Source organism: Zea mays, chromosome 4, assembly GCF_902167145.1.
Source record: "Zea mays cultivar B73 chromosome 4, Zm-B73-REFERENCE-NAM-5.0, whole genome shotgun sequence".
Classification (NCBI taxonomy): domain Eukaryota; kingdom Viridiplantae; phylum Streptophyta; class Magnoliopsida; order Poales; family Poaceae; genus Zea; species Zea mays.
In genome coordinates this window covers 32,762,362-32,789,917 of record NC_050099.1, presented here as the reverse complement: position 1 = coordinate 32,789,917, position 27,556 = coordinate 32,762,362, and the positions used below count along the sequence as shown (strand labels likewise).

The 27,556-nt window shown below is 47.9% G+C and overlaps 3 protein-coding genes across 6 annotated transcripts; 2 read left to right on the top strand and 1 right to left on the bottom strand.

The window, feature by feature from the left end:
• The first annotated feature begins 202 nt into the window (after positions 1-202).
• LOC100502388 (MOB kinase activator-like 1B) lies at positions 203-4,024 on the top strand. The gene is made up of 7 exons (NM_001196866.1): positions 203-345; positions 827-875; positions 2,183-2,291; positions 2,373-2,466; positions 3,124-3,257; positions 3,370-3,533; positions 3,653-4,024. The coding sequence occupies exons 1-7, from the start codon at positions 323-325 to the stop codon at positions 3,725-3,727; spliced, it is 648 nt and encodes a 215-aa protein (NP_001183795.1). The 5' UTR covers positions 203-322; the 3' UTR covers positions 3,728-4,024.
• A 404-nt stretch (positions 4,025-4,428) lies between these two features.
• Positions 4,429-19,778, bottom strand: LOC100282699 (uncharacterized). 3 transcript variants are annotated; one of them, XM_008679036.3, is made up of 10 exons: positions 19,468-19,778; positions 17,988-19,011; positions 17,253-17,337; positions 16,845-16,956; positions 15,914-16,026; positions 14,436-14,533; positions 14,236-14,312; positions 13,677-13,751; positions 5,316-5,378; positions 4,429-4,900 (listed from the first exon to the last, which is right to left on the bottom strand). In XM_008679036.3, the coding sequence occupies exons 2-10, from the start codon at positions 18,951-18,953 to the stop codon at positions 4,714-4,716; spliced, it is 1,776 nt and encodes a 591-aa protein (XP_008677258.1). In that variant the 5' UTR covers positions 18,954-19,011; positions 19,468-19,778; the 3' UTR covers positions 4,429-4,713. The 3 variants fall into 3 exon arrangements, with proteins under 3 accessions (XP_008677258.1, XP_008677259.1, NP_001149078.2); XM_008679037.4 differs by having other exon boundaries at positions 16,845-16,950; positions 17,988-19,008; positions 19,468-19,741; NM_001155606.2 differs by having other exon boundaries at positions 4,440-4,900; positions 17,988-19,008; positions 19,468-19,644.
• A 2,488-nt stretch (positions 19,779-22,266) lies between these two features.
• LOC541692 (sigma factor of plastid RNA polymerase) lies at positions 22,267-26,212 on the top strand. Of its 2 annotated transcripts, none has more exons than XM_008680032.2 (10): positions 22,267-22,841; positions 22,986-23,676; positions 23,916-24,114; positions 24,250-24,342; positions 24,445-24,573; positions 24,771-24,824; positions 24,915-24,992; positions 25,080-25,142; positions 25,420-25,532; positions 25,743-26,212. In XM_008680032.2, exons 2-10 carry the CDS (start codon positions 23,000-23,002, stop codon positions 25,849-25,851), a joined length of 1,515 nt encoding a protein of 504 aa, XP_008678254.1. In that variant the 5' UTR covers positions 22,267-22,841; positions 22,986-22,999; the 3' UTR covers positions 25,852-26,212. The 2 variants fall into 2 exon arrangements, with proteins under 2 accessions (XP_008678254.1, XP_008678253.1); XM_008680031.4 differs by having other exon boundaries at positions 22,269-22,841; positions 24,900-24,992.
• The last annotated feature ends 1,344 nt before the right edge of the window (positions 26,213-27,556 follow it).

Here is a 27,556-nt window from a genome sequence, read left to right as displayed (position 1 = left end):
CATGATGGATCATGGATTCCAGCCAGGCGCCCGGCTCCATCCGCCGCGCGTTCTGCCGCGCCTCGCTGTGCCGGCCCACGCCGCCTCTGACGAGTGAGCCCAATCATTTCGCATCTGGCTCTCGCAGGCGGCAGGTCGCAGAGCAGCCCAGCCCCAGACCCACCTCGTCCGCTTCGTCCTCTCGTCTCCTCGCACTCGCTAGCTGACGCTGCGTGCGCCAAAAGCAGCACTGCAGCAGCAGGTCCAGCCGTCGCCCCCACTTCCCACCACTGCCACGCGCGCGCCGGATCGAGGGAGGGCACGCAGACGCGGAGGAGGGAGGATGAGTCTCTTCGGGCTTGGACGGTGAGCGCTCGCGGGATCTCGATCGTATTGTAGTATTGTACACGTACTTCGCTCTGCACCCTTTGCTTTATTATTCCTTGTCCCCGGCTCGTCGCCCGTGGGTTCGGGACCGCGGGATCCAGGCCCGCTGATGGAACTGAGATCTCGCGCGGGGTTTCGTTCATGGGATCGGGGAATTCCCCTGCTTGATCCGCTGCTCGAGCTGAGTGAGTGGTTGTGGCTCTCTTCTGACGGCCCTAATTAGTAATTCTGCGTAGCAACCAGTGCCACTGGGGAGTTCTGCTCCGCTCTGCTCAGACCTTGTTTCTTCACCTTGATTTTGGATTTGTCTCGGCGTTTTTTTTTTTACCCAACGTCAGATCATGCTGAGCCGAGTTTGGCGGGCTCAGCCTGCTTGGCTTATTCGTTACTGAGGGACTACGCTGATTTTAGCTTCTGATGCAACAACCATGCTGATCAGTGTTTTTTATTCTTTTGGCAGGAACCAGAAGACATTCCGCCCCAAGAAGAGCGCTCCATCAGGCAGCAAGGTAACAATTTCGGCTTCCCAGTTCCCTCTTTTAAGTACTGCACGACAGCACGAGTTATTAGATACCTGCCTGCACCTGCGCCACTATTTGGCGTGCTACACATCATGCAAAGTGCGTATCATGCGTGGTGGCCGTTGCTCTGGGCCGTCAATCAAAATCTGAAGCATGACTGCATACGGGAGCAATTTATCTAGGTGTCAATTTATTGCAACATCTAGTGATTCCTGTGGCCGTACTACATCCAGGATTTTAATCAGTTCTCATGAACTGTTTAGAGGGCATGCAGGTGCGGGCTATGCTTGTCACTGAAAAGTATGTGCAATTAGTCTTGTTAGAACTTTGAGTTAACTTCAGTAGTATGAATTGGTGATGGATCTTATCAGTGTTCTGGAAGTAGACAGGCTTTAAGTTATCTGTTTTGCTTTTAGCCTTTTTGTTCTGGCTATGTCCAGAACTAAAGATATCTTGCGTGGCTGACACTCTTGTTGGCTATCTCGCCAAGAGCTCTGTTTATTGTTGAACATTTGTTAACATAAGGGACTCAACAGTTTTGTTGGATTGCTTTATTCTTCCATCTATTCCAAGACACTATGCGCTAAACATCTTGAAACACTGCTAACGGGATTCCTTTTGTTGCTTATCACGTGTCAATTAAATCCATTACAAAAACACTTTCAGTGAAAGGTCTAATGAACGTTGTCCCACATCTATAAAAAAAACTCGATCTGCGGAAGGTAAGACAGCCCTCGGTCATTAAGAAGAAGACCTTCTCACGCAGGTCAAGAAAACCCCTGAACCCCTGCCCCACCTATACACAGCGGCACCATAGCCCATGTGAGAACACGACCAGGACCGGGCCTTAGACCTATGCTTTGACGTGGGACAGACGAGGGGATTTTTTAACCACAGCCTGAAATTCGCTCCCACGAGGAGTCGAACCTAGGACCTGAGTAGTGCTACTGAGACCACCTAACTAACTTGGCTAGAGGCCCTTCCGTTTGTCCCACATCTATGGCGGTAGTATTTATATACCCAGTGAATCCTTTGTGAAACCAGGCAGGATGCTTATTTAACATTGGATGGTGTTAATCAAAGACTTGCAGCAGTTATTTCTAGCAACGTTTAATGTTCAGTACATGTCGTGGCTCTAAAATTGCCTGTATGAAGGCAAACTTTCTAGGTTTTCCTATACACTGTCTTCAGATCTTGCATGTTTTATTTGCCACTTGAAATAAGCACAGACATTGAGTCATAATTACATTGCGAATAATGTGATGCATAACTTGATATTTTCTTTCTGTCTGCAGGGAGCACAGCTCCGTAAGCACATAGATGCCACTCTCGGCAGTGGAAACCTTAGGGAAGCTGTGAGGTTGCCTCCTGGAGAGGATATCAATGAATGGCTTGCTGTGAATAGTAATGTTCTTCCCTTCTGTTTTCAGTTTTCACCTAACTTGGATATTCCATTGAAGCTAATATGTTTGCTTTGTTTTGTAGCCGTGGATTTCTTTAACCAAGTTAATATGCTGTATGGCACGCTCACAGAATTCTGCACACCTGAGAGCTGCCCAACAATGACAGCTGGCCCAAAGTAAGCCTTTACATACATTCTATCCTTCTGGATTGTTAAAATACAAAATGGTGAAAATTTATCCAAAACGTTTATCAGTAACTAGTTGATTTGCATAATTGTAATTTTGCTTATGGTGAACTGTTTCACCAAGGCTGCTATTCAATGATGACTCTGTCTCCTAGCTAAGTTGGTATTTGCTATTATATCTAGCTACTCATAGCGAACTATATCAACAGTTTTTGAAAACCAATTAGTCTCTTGCTGTAGAAGCTATACATAACTATCAATTGTTAGGGTGTCAAAGCTTAGGAATACAGCTCAAAATTTAAATATTAGTGTACCTAAAACATGTATGCCTCATGGTTACCTTTTCTTAATTGTGCTTGCATTTCCCTGCAATGCAAGGCCACAGTCGTTTTCACATGCTGCTCTAGTGTATTTTGAACCTTGGTAGTTTATAGTCAAGGTTATGCTTCTTTTTCCGAGAAGAAAATTTTCGAAAAGGACTTTGTTTGTGGCCATGCTTTTTATAGTGCTAAGCATTTAACAAGTTAGTGTTTTGTCATATAACTTCATCTGTTATAAATTGGTGCCCATAATCCTGTGATGCATATTTTTGGAAATTAGTTTATATTTAGATCATATCATGACAGAACAATCATGAGGTTTATGCAGGTATGAGTACAGATGGGCTGATGGTGTGCAGATAAAGAAACCCATAGAGGTATCAGCACCAAAATATATGGAGTATCTGATGGATTGGATTGAAGGCCAGCTTGACGATGAATCCATATTTCCTCAAAAACTTGGTATGTTGCTTTTTTGTGGATTTATGGAGCTCTCTCGGTTTCTTGAGAACACCTGGTATCTGATGCAATCGAGCATGTTATCTGATTCGGATTTTGTTTCCCCTTTGTCAAGGCACACCATTCCCACCAAACTTCAAGGAAGTAGTGAAGACGATATTCAAGCGCTTGTTTCGTGTTTATGCCCACATATACCACTCGCATTTCCAGAAGATTGTTAGCCTTAAAGAGGAGGCCCATCTCAATACCTGTTTCAAGCACTTCATTCTGTTTACAAATGTAGGTCCCATCAATCATGGCAATTGCTTTTCATACAACACAATTACATATTTGCATTCTTGGCCAAGAAAAAAAGAAAATGGCAGCAGTTAACGTCCTTTGGTATTTTTGTGCTGCAGGAGTTTGGCCTGATTGACAAGAAGGAGCTGGCTCCACTCCAGGAGCTCATTGAATCCATCATCGTTCCTTACTGAGACTACGGTGTAGTAAACGTGGATATAGAGCTCTCAGTGCAGATGGCTGTGAAGTGTCCATCCGTGACAGAACTTCACTGCATAGAGCTATATGTGCATGTACCTGTGTGTTTCTAAATGATCATGTATTGGCCATGTAAGTGTGCCTGTTATCAGTTATAGAAGGGTGATGATGATCATGTACTGCAAAAAGAGAAAGCACAAGAATGTGTTGGATTGATGTATGCAGTGTTTATTTTCCTCCTGGTTGTGGAACCGTCAGTTTGTCTGCTTATTGCTAGACATTCTCTCCGTTCTATAAATTGTAGGTCGTTTTAATTTTGCTCCAACTTTGATCAAGTTTACATGCAAATATTTCGACATGCAAAACCAAATAAATGTATTGTCAATGCTCAAACGATTTAATGTAACTACTCTCATGTACTAGATGTTTGATCGAATCCTTTATAAATTTAGTCAAAGTTAAACTAGTTTATTTGTGTTTTATTAAAAATCTGGTATGTACCAAGAGTTTAGCGATTTATTTAGTATATAAAGTATTGTGCTGTGATATTCATTGACGATATGGACCTATGTACATTATTCTTAATGTATATAATTTGAATCTAATCTAACTATTCCTTGAAAACCGGGGGTAATAGGTTCCGTTTTTTAACAGCAGCTGGGAAGGTTGAAAGCCAAGAAGGCAACGGCAATTTCCAAGTCCAAGGTAAAAGTGCAAGTGCACAGCTGCTAAGTTCACATTGCATTTTCAACAGTCATCCAACACTTAATCAGACTATTAGTTCTAACTGGACGGCCTGATTCCTAGTCGTTCTCTAATCGAGCCCCAAATCATGATTAGTTGGGCGATAAAACATCCGTGATTTCAAATCCAGAAGATACATAAGCCCTCAACAATACCAAAGTTTGTTGAGATCAGAGTGCTGACGACACCCTTGGCAGCTCTAGAACCATATGCTGCTAACGTTTCTAAAGATCCCATATTACAAGTCAGAGGCTCCAGCAGGTTCGTCGGCCGAGGATCCACCTGCGACTGGTTTCCTGTACGCAAGCATCTCTGGGCAGTACCGCCTTGCAAGCACTTCCACTTGCTCAATGAAAGGCCTATATCTGTGGTCACCCATCAGGCGAATCATCTGGTTCCATCTATGACGGCAAAGCTCCCCAGACCTGAACAAAGAGGAAACACCCGGTTACTGTGACCACTAACCAAAGTGGTCTGATAACACGTGCTGATCGGATCGATTCATTTATGGGGTGTTTGGTTTGAGGAATGAACTAGTCCATCGTTTTCTCACTCACTATTTTTGTTTGGTTTGTGAAATAGAATGAGTTGATCCATCATCATCTCATTCCTCATAGTTAGTTAGTACTAATATGAGAATTGGAGTCATCCCACCAAATCTGAATAATGAACTCATGATGCACCATCTTAATTTGGATGGTAAGATTCCTCAAACCAAACACTCTATTAAATTTCACGTTACGAAAGAATGAAAACGGGAGCCATATACCAAAACTACTAAATTCTAGCAACAAGCTATGTCGAAAGATTATTGAAGCCAAGTCACCAATCAACAATCACCTGTGCTCGAGAAGGTTCTCCCAGTCCACATCTTCAGCACAAACAGCATCGACATTTTGAAGCCTGGTTTATTGTTAAGAAAAATTAGTGCAGGCAACAAATAACGTATCGTGATGATAACAAAGATAGGAAAGAAAAATGCTACCAAGAAACAAGACAATGCTACCAGGCAACATTGACAAGGGAGGCATATTGCCCACAGTTCAAACATATGAGACACATTATCGGTCTATGTCTATCATGGTGAACATGATAAATATCGTTCAGGTACACACCTCCCTCCATCTAAAAGAACTTGCATTTCATTCTATTCGTTCTGACTTTGTGCATGGAAAGAAAAAAAAAAGAGTAAATCAAAAGGGTAACAAAATTTCATGTCTGGTATTAGGCCTATTTTGAGTTGGTATAGAAGTAGAAACGATAATTTGCCAGGTTTTAAAAGTATAGAGGGCAAGTTGCATTTACTCAAATGTCATACCCATCCAAGGGTTGGAGACACATATTTATAGCCCTAGAGGCTGCACTACCACACCTTCTCACACACACTACACAACAGGATTGTCCTCTAGATGCTAAATAGACTACAGAGGACAGTCAAAAAGCGATTGTTGTCCTCTAGATGCTAAAGAGACTACAGAGGACAGCCAAAAAGCGGTTGTTGTCCTCTATATGCTCAAGACTTATTCCATCATTCTCCCCCTAAGTCTTGGGCGTCGTCTTGTGGGAAAGTTGGGCCATCCCGGACCTGGAGCAAAGCTCAAGAAACTTGATCTTCCCAAGGGGCTTGGTGAGCAGGTCTGCAAGCTGATCCTTGGTGCTGATGTACCGCGCCTTGATGCTCCCTTCTGCCAAGCAGTCTCGGATGAAGTGGTATCTCATCCGGATGTGCTTGCTCCGCTCATGAAACACGGGGTTCTTGGCCAATGCCAGAGCGGACTGGCTGTCCACCCTGAGTTCCACCGCTCCAGTCTCTCTCCCGAGGAGATCACCGAGCAGTCGAGCCAGCCAGAGCGCATAAGTCGAAGCAGTGGACGCCGCTATGTACTCGGCCTCGCCAGCTGGACATGGCCACCACCTGCTGCTTGACCGACTGCCAGCTAATGAGGCACTTGCCGAGGAAGAAGAGGATCTCGCTTGTGCTCTTGCTAGTGTCGATGTCACCGGCGTGGTCGCTGTCGCTGTACCCGACAAGGTGTGCCTTCCCAAGGCACCTCGGGTAGTAGAGATCGTGGTCGAGAGTCCCTGCAACATAGCGGATGATCCTCTTCACAGCCTGCTCATGCTCCGTCGTCGGTCGCTGCAAGAACCGACTAACGTAGCCGACGGAGTATGCCAAGTCAGGCCGTGTGTGGACAAGGTAGCTAAGGCTCCCCACAAGACGTCGGTACTGTGTAGCATCCACCTCCGTCGTGTTGTCGCGACTCAGCTTCAGCCTCTCCTCCATCGGAGTGAGAGCTGGGTTGCAGTCGGTGAGCCCAACCAGCTCAACAATGCGCTTGGCGTAGGCGGTCTGGCGAAGTGTGATCCCGGAGTCTCCCTGGTGCACCTCAATCCCCAGGTGGAAGGAGAGATGCCCCAGGTCACTCATTTGGAAGGTGGTCTTCATCTCTTCCTTGAACGCTGCCACCTCTGCATCCTTGGCGCCGGTGATCACCAAGTAGTCGACGTAGACACCCACCAGCAAGGCACTTCCTCCATTGCCCCGTCGATAGATGGCCGCCTCGTGCGGGCTTGGCGTGAATAGTCCTTTGAGCGTGGAATCTAGCTTGGCATTCCAAGCCCTCGGTGCCTGTCGCAGGCCATAGAGAGCCTTGCGCAGGCGCAACACCTTGCCCTCCTTGCCAGGGATCGCAAAACCTGGCGGCTGGTGTACGTAGACCTCCTCCTTTAAGTCGCCGTTAAGAAACGCCGACTTGACGTCCATGTGATGAACGTGTCAGCCCTGCTGGGCTGATAGCGCAAGGAGGAGTCGCACGGATTCCATCCTTGCCACGGGGTGAAAGCATCGTCGAAGTCGATCCCCTCCTGCTGTAAGAAACCGTGTGCCACCAAGCGAGCCTTGTGCTTGACGATGACGCCGGCTTCATCCCTCTTCAGTTTGAACACCTATTTAAGGGTGATCGCGCGATGACCATGAGGGAGATCAGCGAGCTCCCAGGTGCGGTTCGTCTCAACTGCATCCATCTCTGACTGCATCGCGGCACGCCAAGCCGCGTGTTTCTCGGCCTCCGCGAAAGACCGAGGCTCACCATCGTCGCATGCAAGATGCAACTCTCCTGCCAAAATGCGAGACGCCGGGCCCGGGCATTGACGGGTCGATGAGAAGGCCCTCCACCTTTCGATACCGCAACGGCTCGCCGTCGTAGCACGCGTCGACGCGCTCCTCGTCGTGGGAGAGCGGGGTCACGAGCTCCACTGGGTCATGTTCGACACGAGCTGGCGTCGGAGAAGCTGTTCCCGGGGAGGGTATCGTCGGTGCTGGAGTACGTGGTGACGGAGAGCTCGCTGGAGCCGGAGTCGTGGCTGGATGGCGTGGTGGCGAAGAGCTCGTTGTAGCCGGAGCTGGAGAGCGTGGCGTTGTAGTCGGTGGAGACTTGGGGGCTGGAGTAGGCCTACTCGAAGAAAGGTCGCCTACTCCCCCGGCTCCCTCAAAGTGGACGTACTCGATGGTGAAGTCGTCGTACGTCGGAGTCGTGCCGTCGTCCACCGCCTTCTCCCAGGCCCGTCCTCGCCCTTCGTCGAACACTACGTCGTGCGCACACGCAGTGTTCCTGGGTCAAGGATGTGGTAGGCCTTCGAGCCCTCCACGTAGCCAATGAACACCCCTGGGGTGCTCCTGTCGTCGAGCTTGCCGATGTGGCCAAGCTCCTTGGTGAACGCGAGGCGGCAGAAGACCCGTAGGTGAGAGACCGCCGGCTTGCGCCCATGCCAAGCCTCGTACGGTGTCATCCCGTTGAGTGCCTTGGTGAGCGAGCGGTAGAGGATGTAGACCGATTTGGACTCCTGCGTACTTTGGCAAGAAGGCGACGAGAGGGATCCCAGATCCTCATGACTCCGTGCTCGACCTCCACGCGCGAACCGTTCTCATCCAGTTGTCCCAAGCTGATGATAGAGTTCCTCATCGCGGGGATGTAGTAGACTCCGGTGAGCAGCATGTGCTCACCAGACGCGACGGTGAAGATGACTGAGCCGACGCCCTTGATCTCTACGCCGGAGGCGTCCCCAAACTTGACGGAGCCTCGGACACTAGAGTCAAGCTCGGTGAAGAACTTTCGTCGGCCGGTCATGTGATGAGTGGCTCCGGTGTCAAGGCACCATCCTTCGATCATGTCTTTGCTGGAGCCGTCGCCGAGGAAAGCGCGTGCTTTCGACTCATCAAGGTGGAGGAATGCCGCTGCGGTCGGTGTCGCTGGAGATAGCTCGATGCTTGCATGTGCTAGGAGCAGAGCCTCCTCCGCCTGTGCGACGTTGGCCTGGCCACGTCGTGGCTGTCGATAGTCCTGGCCCAGTGGCCAAGCTTGCCGCAGTTGTGACAGTCGTCGTCTCATGTCGGCTTCTTGTTGCCGACGGCGCCGCCTTGGACACCTCCACGGGCACCACCCTCAGCATGTCCTCGCACCCCGGCCTGGGCGCCTCCACACGCCTTGCGCGGCTTGCCGCGTTTGCGGCCTCGTGTCGAGGAGGACCCCCCTTCTTGTCACCCTGGCAGGCCTCCCACTGCTCCCGAGTGAGATGTAGCTTCCCGCCGATAGTGATAGGCCCAGAGGGAGCATGTGATTCATCGCTGTCGACCACCTTGAGACGACCTATCGCCTCTTCGATTGTCATCGTGGAGAGGTCTAGCAGAGACTCGATCGAGCGAGCAATCTGCTTGTACTTCTCGGGGATGCAACGGAAGAGCTTCTCAACAGCTCTCTCCTCATCGTAGGTGTCGTCGCCGAACTGCACCATCTTCTGCAACAGTGTTGAGGCGGAGAGCAAAGTCATCAACATCCTCACCTGGCTTGAAGGCCAGGTTCTCCCACTCCTTGCGAAGTGCCTGCAGTGTGGTCTTGCGGGCACGGTCGCTGCCGATGCGGGTCGCAGCGATGGCGTCCCAGGCCTCCTTGGCAGTCCGCTTATGGGAAAGCGAAAACTGCATCTCGGGTGTGACTGCAGCAATGAGGGCATCCAGCGCCCGTCGATCCTCGTGGTAGTCGACGTCGCCGTACCGAACTGCTTCCCACATTTGGCGAACCTGGAGCCGTACCCTCATCAACGCGGCCCACTCGATGTAGTTGGTCTTGGTGAGGGTAGGCCGCCCAACGCCGGGACCGATGTCCCTGACAATGGCCTGGGCCATGTGGCGACCATGGTACCGATCCGGGGAGGGAGAACCGTGCCGCCTGTAGAGGCCGCGATCTCCGTCGACTCGGTCACCGCCGCCGGGAGCACCGCCAGCGCGTCTACGCCCGTCTGGGCTGCCGCCGCGTGCGCCCTCGCCTGCAGCGCGTCGGCGCCTATCTGGATTGCCGCCACGCGCGCCCCCATGGGGATGCGCGGCTGCCCACTGTGCCGCCTGCTCTCGCGCTGCTTCCCTCGCCAGCCTGAACTCTTCGTCGGTGTTGTCATCAACAGAAGCAGAGCTGCCAGCTCTACTGCCGCGCAAAACCTCGAGCTCTGCTGCCGCCGCACGTGCAGCATCCGCCGCCTCCGCTGCTTCTACTTCCGCTCTCGCCGCTGCCAGTTCCGCCACCGCCAACCGTGCTGCCCTCGCTGCTGCTGCTGCTCGCTCGCGTTCTTGTGCCGCGGCGATCTCGGCCTCCTGCTGGCGCCTCGCACTCGAAGTGGCCGAGCGTAGGGACATGGTGGGCTAGTGAGGGGTCGCTGCGTGTGGAAGAGGTTGTCTCAGACGAAAGGCTGCTCGTCTGAGCAGGGGAGGAAGGAACAGTTGGAGCTCTTGCTGCCGACTGAGTGTGGGGAGAGGCGCGGGAAGGAGATGAGCACGAGATGTTTAGGCTGCAGGATAGTTTGACTCTGATACCAATTGTAAGTAGAGGGACTCTAACTCTCATTAAGAGGATGACACTATGAGTTGGGGCAATTTTCTGTTTATTTCCTCGAACACTACACAATGCCATACCCATCTAAGGGTTGGAGACCCATATTTATAGCCCTAGAGGTTGCACTACCACACCTTCTCACACACACTACACAACAGTATTGTCCTCTAGATGCTAAAGAGACTACAGAGGACAGTCAAAAGCGACTGTTGTCCTCTAGATGCTAAAGAGACTACAGAGGACAGTCAAAAAGCAATTGTTGTCCTCTAGATGCTAAAGAGAATATAGAGGACAGTCAAGCTATCCTCTAGATGCTAAAGGACTACAAAGGACAGTCAAAAGCGACTGATGTCCTCTAGATGCTCAAGACTTATTCCATCAGACACGAGCTGGTGTCGAAGAAGTTGTTCTCGGGGAGGGTACCGTCGGTGCTGGAGTACGTGGTGACGGAGAGCTCGCTGGAGCCAAAGTCGTGGCTGGATGGCGTGGTGGCGAAGAGCTCGTTGTAGCCGGAGCTGGAGAGCGTGGCGTTGTAGTCGGTGGAGACTTGGGGGCTGGAGTAGGCCTACTCGAAGAAGGGTCGCCTACTCCCCCGGCTCCCTCAAAGTGGATGTACTCGATGGTGAAGTCGTCGTACGTAGGAGTCGTGTCGTCGTCCACCGCCTTGTCCCAGGCTCATCCTCGCCCTTCGTCGAACACTACGTCGCGCGCCGTGCGCACACGCAGTATTCCTGGGTCAAGGATGCGGTAGGCCTTCGAGCCCTCCACGTAGCCAATGAACACCCCTGGGGTGCTCCTGTCGTCGAGCTTGCCGATGTGGCCAAGCTCCTTGGTGAACGCGAGGCAGCCGAAGACCCGTAGGTGAGAGACCGCCGGCTTGCGCCCATGCCAAGCCTCGTACGGTGTCATCTCGTTGAGTGCCTTGGTGGACGAGCGGTTGAGGATGTAGACCGATTTGGACTCCTGCGTACCTTGGCAAGAAGGCGACGAGAGGGATCCCAGATCCTCATGACTCTGTGCTCAACCTCCACGCGCGAACCGTTCTCATCCAACTGTCCCAAGCTGATGATAGAGTTCCTCAACGCGGGGATGTAGTAGACTCCGGTGAGCAGCCTGTGCTCACCAGACGCGGCGGTGAAGATGACTAAGTCGGCGCCCTTGATCTCTACGCCGGAGGCGTCCCCAAACTTGACGGAGCCTCGGACGCTAGAGTCAAGCTCGGTGAAGAACTTCCGTCGGCCGGTCATGTGATGAGTGGCGTCGGTGTCGAGGCACCATCCTTCGATCATGTCTTTGCTGGAGCCATCGCCGAGGAAAGCGTGTGCTTTCGACTCATCAAGGTGGAGGAGTGCCGCTGCGGCCGGTGTCGCTGGAGATAGCTCGATGCTTGCATGTGCTAGGTGCAGAGCCTCCTCCGCCTGTGCGACGTTGGCCTGGCCACGTCGTGGTTGTCGACAGTCCCTGGCCCAGTGGCCAAGCTTGCCGCAGTTGTGACAGTCGTCGTCTCGTGCCGGCTTGTTGCCGACGACGCCGCCTTGGGCACCTCCACGGTCACCACCCTCAGCATGTCCTCGCACCCCGGCCTAGGCGTCTCCACGCGCCTTGCGCGGCTTGCCGCGTTTGCGGCCTCGTGTCGAGGACTCCCCCTTCTTGTCACCCTAGCAGGCCTCCCACTGCTCCCGAGTGAGATGTAGCTTCCCGCCGATAGTGATAGGCCCAGAGGGAGCCTGTGGTTCGTCGCTGTCGACCACCTTGAGACGACCTATCGCCTCTTCGATTGTCATCGTGGAGAGGTCTAGAAGAGACTCGATCGAGCGAGCAATCTGTTTGTACATCTCGGGGATGCAACGGAAGAGCTTCTCAACAACTCTCTCCTCATCGTAGGTGTCGTCGCCGAACTGCACCATCTTCTGCAACAGTGTTGAGGCGGAGAGCAAAGTCATCAACATCCTCACCTGGCTTGAAGGCCATGTTCTCCCACTCCTTGCGAAGTGCCTGCAGTGTGGTCTTGCGGGCACGGTCACTGCCGATGCGGGTCGCAGCGATGGCGTCTCAGGCCTCCTTGGCAGTCCGATTCTAGGAAAGCCAAAACTGCATATCGGGCGGGACTGCAGCAATGAGGGTATCTAGCGCCCGTCGGTCCTCGTGGTAGTCGACGTCGTCGTACCGAACTGCTTCCCACATGTGGCGAACCAGGAGTTCATCACCACGGACCACTCGACGTAGTTGGTCTTGGTGAGGGTAGGCCACCCATCGCTGGGACCGATGTCCCTGACAATGGCCTGGGTCATGCGGCGACTATGGTACCGATCCGGGGAGGGAGAGTCGCGCCACCTATAGAGGCCGCGATCTCCGTCGACTCGGTCGCCGCCGCCGGGAGCACCGCCGGCGCCTATCTGGGCTGCCGCCACGCGCGCCCATGGGAATGTGCGGCTGCCAACTGTGCCGCCTGCTCTCGCACTGCTTCCCTCGCCAGCCTGAGCTCTTCGTCGGTGTTGTCGTCGACAGAAGCAGAGCTGCCGGCTCTACTGTCGCGCAGAGCCTCGAGCTCTGCTGCCGCCGCACGTGCAGCATCTGTCGCCTCCGCTGCTTCTACTTCCGCTCTCGCTGCTGTCAGTTCCACCGCCGCCAGTCGTGCTGCCCTTGCTGCTGTCGCTGCAGCCGCTGCTTCTGCTCGCTCGCGTTCTTATGCCGCGGCGACCTCGGCCCCCTGCTGGCGCCGCGCACTCGAAGTGACCGAGCGTAGGGACATGGTGGGCTAGTTAGGGATCGCTGCGTGTGGAAGAGGCTGTCTCAGACGAAAGGCTGCTCGTCTGAGCAGGAGAGGAAGGAACGGTTGGAGCAAAGGGACTCTAACTCTCATCCAGAGGATGACACTACGAGTTGGGGCAAATTTCGTTTATTTCTCACACACTACTCAAATGCCATACCCATCCAAGGGTTGGAGACACATATTTATAGCCCTAGAGGTTGTACTACCACACCTTCTCACACACACACTACACAACAGGATTGTCCTCTAGATGCTAATGAGACTACAGAGGACAGTCAAAAAGCGACTGTTGTTCTCTAGATGTTAAAGAGACTACAGAGGACAGTCAAAAAGCGTTTGTTGTCCTCTAGATGCTCAAGACTTATTCCATCATTTACTCAAAAGTAGAGGGATCAAATACACAAGTTTTCCTTACTGAAACATAGATTTATACTACCTCAGTTCAGAGGCACTTTCAGGCCACACCACAGTCACAATCCCAAAGACAAGATGACATTTTCTTATGACAGTAGTACCGTATTCGATAGGTAACCCATAGAAACTTACGCTTCCACTAACATGTAGTCATCTGTATCTGCCCAGATTCCTTGTTTAACCAGCGGCGATGCCAATTGCCCGTACCTGTTATGTATAAATAAATTTCATTTGATGACTATATATGTCTGAAGATAGTATCTTCATATATGAGCTGAAAATTTAGGACAAACAAACCAAAATTAGCAATACAAAGAATTGGGTTTCAGTAATCAAGGCATGCCAACCCAACACTACATAAAATCTCAAAAAATCGAAGTTATTTATCGCTTTACAGGAGTTTCAATACAACCATGTTAGTTTAGACAATGTGAAAAATAATTCAGGTTCTCAACAGAGTCTGTACTAATGTCAGGTATCAGCATACTAGAATATGTCTAAGAATAAATATGCCGAAGAGATACCACGCACTGCACTTCTTCGAACAGAACTGATACCCATTACCCAATCAGTTTGATGAGACAAGGCTGACCAGCGTAAAAGATAATACAGAAAAACTTGAAATATACAGAATTAGGCACATATTCAAGAAGGAAACTGCATTATGCATCAAATGGCTGGCAACACTAACCATTTCGTGCAGCATTCTTCGGCTCTACGAGTGGTTAATTTTTCACTGATAGCCTCCCAAGAAATGTTATCTCTTATCTGTCACAAACGAGTACACTTGATTATATGGAATCAAGGATATAGCAGTGTGAAAGAGAACTAGTTGAAGATGGTAAGCATGAAATTGATATAAAATATGCAGAAGGATAAAGAATTACACACATGACGGTGACCAGTATTGATGTTTTGATGGGCTTTCACACGCATGTCCAGATTTACCAAATCAAACAAGTTTTGGTACTCATCCTGACTCCAAGTCCCTGAACATTTCGCCAAATAAAGGGGAAACACAATGGACAAGTTAGCACATCAAAGTATTATCTTTCTATATTAAATAATGAAACTTCACTTCATGGTACAAAAAACTTGGGACACATTGTTTGCATTGTGGAACCCTGTTTATCTAATTAGTAAATCACTAAATCCTTTAAAACTTATGGTCTTTCTCAAAACCTAATTTGTACATTCTTTGAAACTACATTTTGGGTGTGTTTGGATAGGAATCAGTTCCAATTTTTACTAGAATCGCTGGAAACGGTGTCAAACAAGTTTTAGCGAAACGATTCACTTGGGACAGTTCTTTCCTTTGGAAACTCGCAGAACGGAGAAAAGGTGGTTTTGAGATTTCCCGCACATAATAGTGATTATTTTTTCCTACTTGTCCTTTTTAGTGTAAGAAGTGCAGGCATGGTGTAGTGTTGAGAGCTGTTTCACTGAGTCACCAAATCGCGGGTTCAAAGCAGCCTCTCCACATTTACGAGGGAAGACTTGCACCGATTTATCCCTTCTCAGACCCCACTTATGTAAGAGCATCCAACACTGGGTCTGCCCTTTGCCCCTATCATTTTGTGTGACAAGTTAAAATGGGTTGCATTTAGTATTTGGCTATTTGCCCACAAAAATAATCAACAAAATTTAAAGTATATTTGTATTTACACGATTTTAAAAACATTTATTTGAGTAACAGAATCCAACATAACAGCCAGACAGCTTCATGAAGTGGTTCTGATTCATCACCTGAAACATTTCTTGAGAAAATATGGATCTAAAATGTTCCTACAGGAATCTGGATCCTGCCAAACGGACCCTTAACTCACTCAACACAACTGAAGATACAGATACACATGCAGTCTAGCTATGTTATACAGAAGTACCAATGCTTTGACATTTTCTCCAAACAGGTGTCTGTCATTCAAAGCTAACAGAAACTGAATGAAATTTATGGTTGTTGCCATTTGCCATGCCGTTACTTTTTAACAATGTGCTCAAATTAACCAACTGCACCCAAAATAAGGGGTATCTACTCCAAAGATGAAGGTGTAACTATTGTGAACCATGTATAGCTCATACCAAGTTTCAAATTAGATATATATGGAAAACCATGAACACATGCTATGCAATTATCTGTGGAATATAACATTAAGTTATGGACAAAACTAAAATCAACTAAAGTAAAATTATATCCCCATAATCTTGTTTTTTATAAACCAAATGAGTGCTAATGCAAGAAAAAAACATTCTGATAGAGTGTAAACCAAACACAACAATAAAAAAAGAGTATAGTTGTGATGATGAAAATGGATATTTGCTAATGAATTAGCTAACTTGTGATGAACTTAAAGGCTATATAGTGAAGACACCTCTTTTCAAATTTTTGAACTTTATTCGTCTCCAAGTATCTTTTACATGGATTTCACTCTTTCCAAGTTCTTTTGCTAATACCTTCCAATTTCGGCCGTTCTTTTCAACAAACCTGTGTCATGCATGGCAATGTTAATCACATGAAGCCAGTCATCATGAAATAAGATCCTAACATTACTTCACAATAAATGCCAAAAAAAGCATGCTGCAATATGAATGATATGCAACAGCTAGGGTTTATACTATGCAGCAAGAACAGGATATACAGGGACGCCAAAAAATATTATCAGTTACAAAAAAAATCAATTTAAAGAAATTTACTAATCTTTTTCTCGAACACGCAGGAGAGCTTTGTATCAATATATTAAGAAGTAGAAAGGTCCATAATAGACCAAGAAATTTACTAATCTTAAACACAGTAACAAATCAAATATTGCATTTCTTGCTAAGTTTGTGAATAATGTCTTCAAAGCTAGAGATGGGGAAAGGCAGAGAGCATAAGAACAATATAGGCATATAGCACATTACAGCTAATATGCTACCACACCCCCCCCCCTTCCGAATTGTAAGCCATTTTGGCTTTTCTAGATTCATAGTTATCATTTATGTATACACTATACAGGCATAGTTTATATCTAAACTGGATGCATAGCAAAAGCTATGTACCTAGAAAAAGCTAAAACGACTTACAATTTTGAACGAAGGGAGTAGTTAATCTAACTTCAGTAATGCAAGGATGCTAGTAGCTATCACATTTGTTAATACTACACAGAATCAAGATAGAATTAAGGACTAGTGCTCCATATAATCCAACTTTTTGGTAGAGGTCTACAGCTAAAACTAAAATGTGGAAATGTGAAGTAAAGTTTGTATATATAATCAAAAACAAAACTAAAGTTCAAAATTCTTAGGAGGAGGATTTTATGTTACCGTCGAATTATCTCATACTCCTCAGCGGTCCATTTACGTTCAGCACTCCTTTGAAGTAAAACCTTTCCACGCGCGTATTTGGCTTTCTTGGGTCTATGAGGTAATGCTTTTCCTTCAACAAATACTCAATAAGCCATCTGCTAACCAGATCAGAAAAAACATAGACTTTGACAAGATTCATCTAACATAATTCACAAGCCAAATTCCTAAATTATCAGCAAAGTGCATATTTGACAAGAATAAAATTTGCAATCTAACCATTGTTTTCAGCATATGAGCCTAAGGACTAATTTTAATTTGTGTTTAAAAGTTTACATGTGTAACTGATATATTAATTACAGAAGGAAAATCCAGTATAAGAGGGGAAGTGTAAAATAGATAGCTCCAGTCCAGATGTTTATGGCTTACCTATTTCAGCCCAACAACCCCTGGTCTCTGGATGCTTATTACTTTCCCCAATCATCTGTAACCCTTTCTCTCCTAATTGCTTCAACTATATTGATGAAACATTACAAAATTGAAGTATGAATCATGGTGAGCACATAAACTATAGCCACCACCCACCTATTTATTTATTTGATAAACAGAACAAGTAGAAACATGATATAGCCCCGAAACTACAGAACAATTAATATATGTAATACTGGTTACTAATCAAACATAGAACATGAGAATACCAAAACATATCGGTTAAGCTTATGTGAAGAACATTCTGAACTCCCCCATTAAAGTTAATGCAAAAAAAATAAGCATAACAAGAGTGATTTACATGAATGCTGAACACTGAGTTGAACTACCTTATACAAACAACAGTATATGAAAATATAAGTACAAAATGACAAGTTCATTCCATCAATATGTTCAGCATTTCAGCATATAACTGACAACAATCGGGTAGTAGGCAAATTAAAATTGGATAAAGAATTGTTGAGATCCATCTTTGTAAATTAAAGAATAATAATCCACATCACTTAGTAACAAATAATAGTAACCATTGTCTCAAACTTCCATGTCTACATAGCTTCCTATCAATTAGCATGCTAATACATTACCATACACTTATTAGCAAGCAAAGGTACTAAATAGAATGCATATAATTTGTGAAACCCAGCAATATATAAACTATAAAGCAAGAGAAGAAACCTCTGCATATTTCAATATCGCTTCCATTAGCTTTGCATCTTCCTCAGGGCTAAACCGTCGTCCATGCACAAGTTCAGTTTCACCACTCCCATCACCCTCTACATCATCACTACCACCTATATTAAACACCTCCACATGATCAGTGAAGCTCACTCGTCTACACTTATCCTTCTGCTTTCCCATGTTTTCTTTCTCTCTTTCACCGCCACCATTCTCATCCTCACACATTTTTTTCTCTTTGTTATTCTTACCATTCTTGCCCTCTCCAACTAGTGTATTTTGTCTTAGGTCAACACCATCATTTCTCTCTTTTCTCCTCTTCTTCTTGCTATCTGTCTTCTTCCCAATCTTTGACATATCAGATTTATTGTCCTCTTCCAAATCCAAGGTAACTAAATACTCTTTTTCCGTCCTCTTATCTTCCCCTAAAACAATTTGATTACCAGAAGAACCATTTGAGGCAGTCTCGTCATCCTGATGCTTTCGTTTGTGCTTCTTTGACTTCCTATCATGTTCCCTTTCTCTGCTGTTCCTCTTCGTATCTTCTGACCCAACATTTTCATCAGCATCGAGTATCTGCTTCTGGCCAATAGTTTCAACCTCTTTATCTTTCCTCTTTTTCTTCCTGTGTTTCTTCGCAGAGCTTTTGCTCGTAACAGCCTCTGCATGCTCCAAGCAGGAGTCTTCAGCCATCTTGGCTGACACATCAGCTTGCTCCATCTCAATGCTATGGTTCCTGGCACATGAGCTATCAGAATTGCTGCCCTGACCCTTGTCCTTATGCTTCTTCCCCTTCTTCCGTTTCTTCTCTTCTTCGGTTACTTGGCAGTCTTTCTCCTCCTTGTTGCTCATAACAGCCTTACCCTCATAATCGCCGCTCTGACCCATGTCCTTATGTTTCTCCCTCTTCTTCCGCCTCTTCTCTTCTTTGGTCATTTGGCATTCTTTCTCCTCCTTGTTGCTCATAACAGCCTTGCCCTCTGTATACTCTGTTCTGGAAACCCTCTCCGTTGCCTCTTTGCTGCTGCCCAAAAACACAAGGAAATTGACCGACATTAGTATTTAGTGAGGTTTCACTTAAGTCCTATATCTAGCACCAGTGGTGGACCTCCGGAACGGATCAGACTATGGGCTGACTACTCAATAACTATCATGGTCGATAATTATCAGGGTTCTAAAAAGTGGCACTAAGCGCACGCTTCAACGCTAAGATGACGGGTAACGCTTCGCTTTGGGGCGTAAGATTCCATATCACACTCCCTATTTCAAACTTCACTCTGCAAATACTGCAATTTACATGCAATTTACAGTGCTGGAGATGCCTAAGCGCTCCCAAAGCGGCGCGGCGCGACCGCCTTGGTGCAGCGGCGGCTGCTGGCTGCCGCTGCCCTCAGACCGCGCGCGGCTGTCCGCCGGGGCCGGGCGCCGTTGGCGATCGGAGGGGGGTAGAGAGAGAGAGGGGGGGGGGGGGGGCACGCACGCAGGGCCACCGGCCGGTGTGCGGAGGACGAGGCGACTGGCGAGAGGGGAAGCCGCTGACGCCGTCGCTGAGAGCCCGAGGCTGAGCGCTGCCACCGTCGCCTACGTGCCGAGCGCGAGCAAGGGAGGGAGCGGAAGATGGAGCGTCGGCGCTGCAAGGAAGAATGAAGAAACGGCGGCGGCTGTATGCCTCGCTGGAGCAGCGAAAAGGTTAGGGTAAAGAAACGTGTGGTGGAACTTGGGTTTGGGCTGAATTCAGGCTGTGTCCAACGAGGTCAGTGCTGAAAAATCCAATTCCTCTCCTATACCAAACCGTTTGAAATCCAAAAACCGGTCACCGAAAACGGTTTACCACCGGTGAATCGACGGTTTTCACCAAAATCGAACGGTTTTTAATTTAAAAACTTTCGAAAACCGGTAAACTTTCAGCCGGTTTTTTAAATCCTTGCTCTCCACTTCTCGAGGAACGTCCAGGACGAGTCGGCGGTCAATTGACACCTCAGTCCTCACATGAGCTTCCAAAGCAGTTTTCGAGGGATTGTCTCTCTCACATAAGCCAATCTCATGGATTTGGGCTTTTCAGGCATTGGTCTAGCATTTATTAGCACATGTACAGCCTAAATATTATATTATATATGATTCTCTAAGCATTAGATATATCTAAAAAATATTCATACAACTCAATGTATCTAAAATTTATATTTGATTCATTAGAAGTGTTGAGCCCACTTTTGGGCAGGCGGGCAATCCGCACTGATGGCACACACGTAGAATTAGTTAAGTTCCGAGTTTATATTTGCGGGATTTGTTAGCTAAATCTGCGGGATTAACTCGGAAACCGACGTGTAACGGGGCCAAACCTCCCCTTTTATATAAATGAAGGCTGGGACCGATTGGGACCCGAAAAATCGATCAATCAATCAATATACATCTAGTTCTTTACATTTTGTCGTAGGAGTAAACAATAACTTAGTTTTCTCTTTAAATCTTCACATTATCCAGCTGTACGTCGATTAGAGGCGTCTTGGGTGGCCTACCGATCCCAAGACACCATATGATCTCTCATCCCCGATGGGGTCCATCTCGGGAGCGAGATCAGACGCCATCGCCGAACTTCGTCGCCCCTGCGCACGCGCGGACCCTCCAGACACCAGGCGTGGACCGTCCGGCTTGTCAGGCAGGAACCTTTCGGCCCCTGGCCCGGACCGTCCATTCCTCTGTAGATAGCACCGGTGTCGGTTCTCATCGCAGCGATTAGCGCCCGGATTAGCGCTAGCAAGAAGCCCTCAAGATACGAATCATTTTATGTGGGTTATATAAGTGAAACTGTATCTAGACCTAGAGAACCATGCTAGAGACGTTCATTCATCAAGATATATTTCGTGTTTTTTCACTTACTCACTTGATATCCCTTGAGATACGGATCATTTTGGACTTGTTCGATTTCATCAAATCCATATAGATTGTAGAGGATTAGATAGATTTTAATCCACAACAAATCAAAATCCTTCACAAATTTTCCAACCTCTTCCAATTCATAAAATATAGGAATAACTGAACAATATCTTATATGGGTGTACATGCCCTTAGCGTCGGTAGTTTGGTTGTCAACAAGACACCAAAGGCAAAAGGAAACGGGTTCAACCTTTTTCGAGCCCTTATAAAACACGCTTCTTTGGGTTGCCTGTCCGTTAATACGAGAAATCTGATGATAATTTCCGTTTCTTCAAAAATAGGGAGGGGATAATGCATTAGGTTGAGTCCAGTGCACCGCCTCCCTCTCGCCCCTGCCACGTCAGCTCTCGCCTCCACTCTCGCCCCTGCTGCTCCAGTGCACAGGCTGCAGCAGGCTACAGCCTCAGGCTATAGCCACGTCAGCTTTTTTATTTCAGAATTAAGTAATTCACGCGGATTTATTTCAACGCTCAGAAAACACACAACATAATATTTTTTATTGAATTAAAAATTACAAAGTACATAATAATTAAAATAAAATGACATGATAATTAAAATAAAATTACATAACTCTAATCGGACTCCTCGATCTCATCCTCATCTTTCTCCTCTTCACGTTCCGCTTCCGGTTCCTCTTCTTCGTCATCTAGCAGACGGAAATAGTGCACGGAGGAGTGAGGCTGAAACATCGGAGCGACGATGTAGTGAAGAAGACTCATCTAACGGAAGGGTTGTAGGTGACCCATCGGACTGCAAGAGATCCGTGAAGGTGTTCAAATCTGGGGACCAACCCGACATTGTGTGAAGAAAGGGGAGTTTAGAAGAGAAAAATAAGATGGAATGGTGTGTGGAATGAGCTCCACCCGGGTAGGGGTATATATAGAGAGATTGGGGATGAAATTTGTGATTTTTTGTAATTTTTTTCGAATTTTTTGGACTCCAAACGGTCAAAAACGGCTAGTTGCAACGGCTAGCACACGTGGACCAATCAGATCGCGACACGTGGACCAATCAGATCGCGCCACGTCGCTCTCGCCCGCGCTCTCGCCCCGCCAGTGCCTCGCCTCCCTCTCGCCCGCCTCTCGCCCGGGCGAGCGCTCCAGCGCGGGCGAGAGCGAGGCGATATCGCCCGCTCTCGCCGGGCGCCAGCGCCATCGTCCGGCGCCGGCCTCTCGCCCGCCTATCGCCCGCGCGCGGGCGGCAGCGGCCTCTTCTCACCCGCGCTGCCGCCTGCACTAGCACCAGCCTTAAGAGCGCGCAGGCCGGGCACCGCTGGTGGGCCATAGGCGACCCATCAGCCCACGAAACTAAAAAGGCACACGAGGGGGAAGACGATGCCCACCAGGCTCCAGAGCGACGAGCCCGATGGGCGTCGTGTGGTCGGCGTGCCGCGTGGAGGAGGCAGCGTGATCTTTCTATTGCCGCCCTGGCCGATCTCGTGGCGGAGGCACGACCGCAGCAGGCAACGACGAGCCGAGCGGAAAGCGACGAGGGGCAGCCACAATATCTTCCGCCCACCAATGGCCTCGCGCTCCCTCGCTCCTCGCTGCCCGCACCCTATCCTCTCCTCTCCTCCTTCACCGGCTCCGAACGCTCACCCGCACCTCCATGCCGCGCGCGCGCGGTAACACACCTCCGTGAGTCTCCTCTTGCTCGTAGTAAAACACTAGCGGACCAGAAAACGCCTCTCTATCTCTCTTTCCTCGTCAGTCCCTCTCTCTCGGCGTGTGGTGGGCATAGCTTCCCTGCCTCCACTTGTCTTCTTTGTTTCCTCTGCTGAGGGCTAGTAGGATCAGTTCAGTTCCTCGCCGCCGGTCTCCTACTGCGTGCACTTCTGCTGCCTGCTGTCCTAGCCCTGTACCGCCGACTCTACTGTACCTCATCATTCGCCTTGCTGCATCCGCCGCCTCGGTCGCGCAGGTACGGTACAACTCCGGCGTTTGCTTGCTCGCAGTCGCATCGCCTATTCGCCTGCGCCGGTTGTTTCTCTCTCTCGATAGGTGTGTGTATACAGAATATACATATACTTACTCACGTACCGTACGGCCGCCGCGGCGTGCGCAGGTGAAGCGGACGCCATGACCGCGACGCCGGCAGTGATCGGGCTGAGCGCTGGGCACCGCCTCCTCGCCACCTCGTTCGGCTCCCCCGACCTCGCGTCCCCGGACGCGCACTCGTCGCTGCAGTTCGCGGCCGCCGCACCGAAGCTCACCGTCGTCGCGCACCGCGCCCCCGCCTCCTCTTCCTCCTCCTCTCCGCCCAACGTCGGGCGCGGCTCTTCCGCCGCCGGCCACGCGCGCGCGCGCGCCATCCGGGCGCTCAGGAACCACTCCGCGCCCGCGCTCGCCACGCCACCGCCGCCTCCTCTACCGGCGGACCCGACTCCGGACCTAGACTCGGAGTTCGAGTCCTCGCTCGAGGCCATCGTGCTGCTGCAGCGCTCCATGCTCGAGAAGCAGTGGGAGCTCCCCTTCGAGGACGACATCATTTCCACTGACGACGAGCAGGACGACAGGGTTAGCAAGGCCACGGTGGTGGCGGCGCGGTCGGGCGTCTCGGCGCGGCAGCGGCGGATGAGCGGCCGGCGGCGGGGAGCTGGTCGGAAGAGCGTTGCCATCAGCCCGGAGCTGATGCAGAGCCGGAACCGCATCTACCTCAGGGGCACCGTCAGCAAGGACCTCCTCACGCACAAGCAGGTCATCCAGCTCTCCAGGAAGATCAAGGACGGCATCTGGCTTCAGCACCAAAGATCAAAGTAACGTTTCAATCCAAGATGCATGCCCATCAATTGCACAACTTCAGATAATTAGCATTTGAAAGCTGACATCGTATCTCCCAAAACCATTCAAAATGCTCTATAGGCTGAAATGTATTAAACAAAAGTCCATGTAGTATAACTGTGATCAAAATTGCACGCTGAAGATTGTGGGCGCCTAATGAAATTACATTCCCTATCTGATTCTGATTCCCCGCTGCCCCCAATTTTGAGTTCAGGCTGAAGGAGAAACTGGGGAACGAGCCATCATACAAGCAGCTGGCACAGTCACTGCGGATATCAGCTCCTGAACTGCGCGCAAGGATGCGCGAGTCGTTTCTCGCGAGGGAGATGCTGACAATGAGCAACATCCGTCTGGTCATATCCATTGCCCACAAGTATGATAACCTCGGTGTCGACTTGGCAGACCTTATTCAGGTGATGGCATGAGATGTGTCGACCGATTGAAATGTATCTGGGTATTCCAGCTGTTTAATTTGTTTGTTTTACACTGCAAATTACTCATTACTTTACCTCAAACGTTGAAATGGAATGTGTTCATCCACGTTGCAGGGTGGTCTGATAGGGCTACTCCGAGGGATCGAAAAATTTGATGCATCGAGGGGATTCAGGATTTCCACCTATGTGTATTGGTGGATTCGTCAGGTTATTTGAGCAGATTTTCTTGTCCTGCAGCAGCAATTTGGACCTAATCAGATCATAGCTGAATTGAGCCTTACATTCATTTGTTTGTTTGTTTGTAACCAGGGTGTTTCAAGAGCATTGGCTGATAACTCAAAAACGTTCAGGCTCCCTACGTATTTGCACGAGAGGTTGATAGCAATTCGTGGTGCAAAGTACGCGTTAGAGGATCAAGGAATTGCTCCGACAATAGAGGTAAGGATGCTACATTGATGAAGCTCTTTTGGCCACTTCTTCTCCAGCAAACCGGGTAGTATTTCAAGAGGCAATTTCGTGATTTACTGTCTCGATGATATGGCTTGTTTTTTTGTAGTTGTTTTCTTAATAATTTCGAACCTAAAGTAATAAGGAATTTTGGAACATCCTGATGTTCTTTTATGACCTCTCCTCAGAACATAGCAGAGTCGCTCAATATATCGGAAAAGAAAGTGCACAATGCTACAGAGGTAAAAAGAACTTAATCTTGCCTGGTGGAATTTCTTCTGGATAATGATTTTTGACATCTCTGTCGTTCTCAAAAGAATTCACGTTTGCAGGCTGTGAACAAGGTTCTTTCACTGGATCAACAGGCGTTCCCCTCCTTAAACGGTCTACCTGGGGACACACTCCATAGTGTAAGTAGAGTTATATGAAACATTCTATCTTTTTGACTTGGGGGTATGCTAGAACCTAACTTTATTCTCTTCTCCTCATGTTTTCAGTACATAGAGGATCAAAACGTCGCAAATGATCCATGGCATGGATTTGAGGAAATGTATCTCAAGGTATGCGCACTGCTGATGTTCTTCCGAAGAGAATACTAATGCATGCTAATTTCTTGTGACAGCGATATGTCCATTAGTATCAAACAGTTGTTGTAGCTTCCAATTCGTTGTTTGTTACGATACATGGCCCTATCTTAGTAACCAATAAGGAATACTTCATTTGTTTTGTTTCGTTTGCAAGTCTGTCATTATGTTTCTGACGTACCTAGCGAGCTAATGATTCTCGTTCTATGACACTTCCACGTCTGTTTTAACGTAAATGCTCCATTGATGCCAGGAGGAAGTTAACAATCTTATAAATTCAAACCTCAACGAGCGTGAGAGGGACATTATTCGATTATACCATGGCATAGGAAAACAGTGCCATACATGGGAGGATATTAGCAGACAGTAAGTATTCAGTCTTCTTGTCTGGAATGACAAAGAAACAATCTATCTATGCATATATATGTAGCTATATACTTATAACCAAGACTGTTTGAAGTTGGATTGCATGCATAGTCTGCCCGTACCTTGAGCACAACCATGAGAACTTGCAGAGATTATATATTTTTTTGGGCTCTGATGCTTATTTCTGGCATGGAAATATGTTTTCTCCAGATTTGGGTTGTCGAGGGAGCGTGTGAGGCAAGTAGGACTCGTTGCGATGGAGAAGCTGAAGCATGCTGCGAGGAGGAAGCATTTGGATGCATTGCTTGAGGATTATTGAGTGAGATGTTTTTCGTTTACACAAATGCAGTGGCTGTATATACTCGGAAACATAGGGTTCATCATCCTTGAAAGGCTTTACCGCTACTCACTCGGCAGATAACTATACATGTACATTTGTGACAATCAATAGGCACGATTCAGATATCTATGTCTGCAGCTGCACAGTCATCAAAACGACCCAACAAAAAGAGAAGCTGTTTTTTTCCTTGGGAAGCTTCGTAAATTTTCTGTAATGTATCATTTAGCACCTTAATCAGCAGAAGAGCAACATTTATGTACCGGATCTGTATTATTATCTAGTTACAATTACATGGAAGCAAAATGCTTACAGGAATATGGTGCCTACAAAATTTATCTTACATGTGCCTAAAATGTGCGATCAAATAAATTTCAGGAGAAATTTCTGAATATCTTGGAAAACTTTTGTTGACATATGGGCATATGGCCAGAGTTTGGTCAGGGTAATTCCGCAAGAATATGTACGTGACGTCTCATTTAGGCCTGCATATTCCATCAATAATTCTAGTTGCATCAAATCAACCAGAAGATTTTTGCATGTCTGAAATAGCAACAATATGGTGGTATTCTGCAAATGATTTTGGGAAACTTGAAATGATAGACCTCAAGAAAAATCTCTGAACATTCCCGAGAACTCCTGATTGACGTGTAGCATGAGCTCTAATCAAGGCAACTCTACAAAAATGTATGTGTGATGAAGCAATTAAGGAAATGCTTGAAGATGACGGTGTCAGCAACTAGAAGAATGCTACTTTTGCAAAAGCCAAAAGTCAACCAAAGGCCTGAAAAGCCACAGTTGCTTTAGGTTAAAAGTTGTTTAGTACAAAACTGAAAACAATCCACTTATCACTAGTTATGAAGATATGAGTTTGTTTTTTTCTTTTTTCCCGTCCCTGACCTCTTTCCATCCATGAGAACATAACCCCTTCTTCATCACGTGCGACATCTCTAGTCACGGATGGTTTCCTATCCCACGCTCGGTTCTGATGACCCTCTTTTCTCTAGCTTCCTTAGGGCACATCCATCCCCTTGAGCAAGGCCCTGATCATAGCCACCGAGGGGAACCTCGGTTGCCATACGGGCGAGAATGTGCCCGCCGTCGCGGGCAAACACAACGTTGGCTATCATGCGGGCAAGCGGGGTCCATCATTATGGACGAGTGCGACTGGGGATCCATCCAGAGGAAGAAGATGATGTTGATGGATAGGGTTCGCTTGTCACTGAAAGACATTGACATCAATTTTTTTTTCAAAAGGCACACCTTTTGAACTAAACGGCTCTCAGCTTTCGCACAGTCTATAACTCAGTTGCTTTTCCACAACCCAGAACTCACAACAATATTTTCAAAAGCCACAACTCAATTGAACACACCCTAACAAGCACAATTATTATAGGTAGGTCGCTATAAAGTAAGGTTGGGCCTTCGACCTTTTGCTTTCTCCTCTCCGTTTGGGGTGGCTGATGGGTCGTAAGGTCGTTGGATATTATGGAAAGGGAAATGTTTATTTTACTTCACTCAAGAATCACAACAGTTAGCTTTTTAGTTTTAACTACAAAGCTTGACATGGCTATTTGCTCATCTTTCAAATTTGAACATATGACATCCCTATTTGTTTTCCTCAGTGGATTTTCTCTCTTGTTTTGTTTATTTTGGCTAGGTCTTTGAAAAAACATAGTAAATCACA

Excerpts from the sequence above, each read along its gene's own strand:
- LOC100282699 (XM_008679036.3), bottom strand. The coding sequence starts at position 18,953 with ATGAGCAACAAGGAGGAGAAAGAATGCCAAATGACCAAAGAAGAGAAG. Across the intron at positions 13,752-14,235 it reads GAAGAATGCTGCACGAAATG|GTACGGGCAATTGGCATCGC; the intron begins GTTAGTGTTGCC and ends TATACATAACAG. Across the intron at positions 4,901-5,315 it reads GAGAACCTTCTCGAGCACAG|GTCTGGGGAGCTTTGCCGTC; the intron begins GTGATTGTTGAT and ends CTCTTTGTTCAG.
- LOC541692 (XM_008680031.4), top strand. The coding sequence starts at position 23,000 with ATGACCGCGACGCCGGCAGTGATCGGGCTGAGCGCTGGGCACCGCCTC. Across the intron at positions 23,677-23,915 it reads CTTCAGCACCAAAGATCAAA|GCTGAAGGAGAAACTGGGGA; the intron begins GTAACGTTTCAA and ends TTTTGAGTTCAG. Across the intron at positions 24,343-24,444 it reads TGTATTGGTGGATTCGTCAG|GGTGTTTCAAGAGCATTGGC; the intron begins GTTATTTGAGCA and ends GTTTGTAACCAG.
- LOC100502388 (NM_001196866.1), top strand. The coding sequence starts at position 323 with ATGAGTCTCTTCGGGCTTGGACG. Across the intron at positions 876-2,182 it reads GCGCTCCATCAGGCAGCAAG|GGAGCACAGCTCCGTAAGCA; the intron begins GTAACAATTTCG and ends TTCTGTCTGCAG. Across the intron at positions 2,292-2,372 it reads TGAATGGCTTGCTGTGAATA|CCGTGGATTTCTTTAACCAA; the intron begins GTAATGTTCTTC and ends TTTGTTTTGTAG.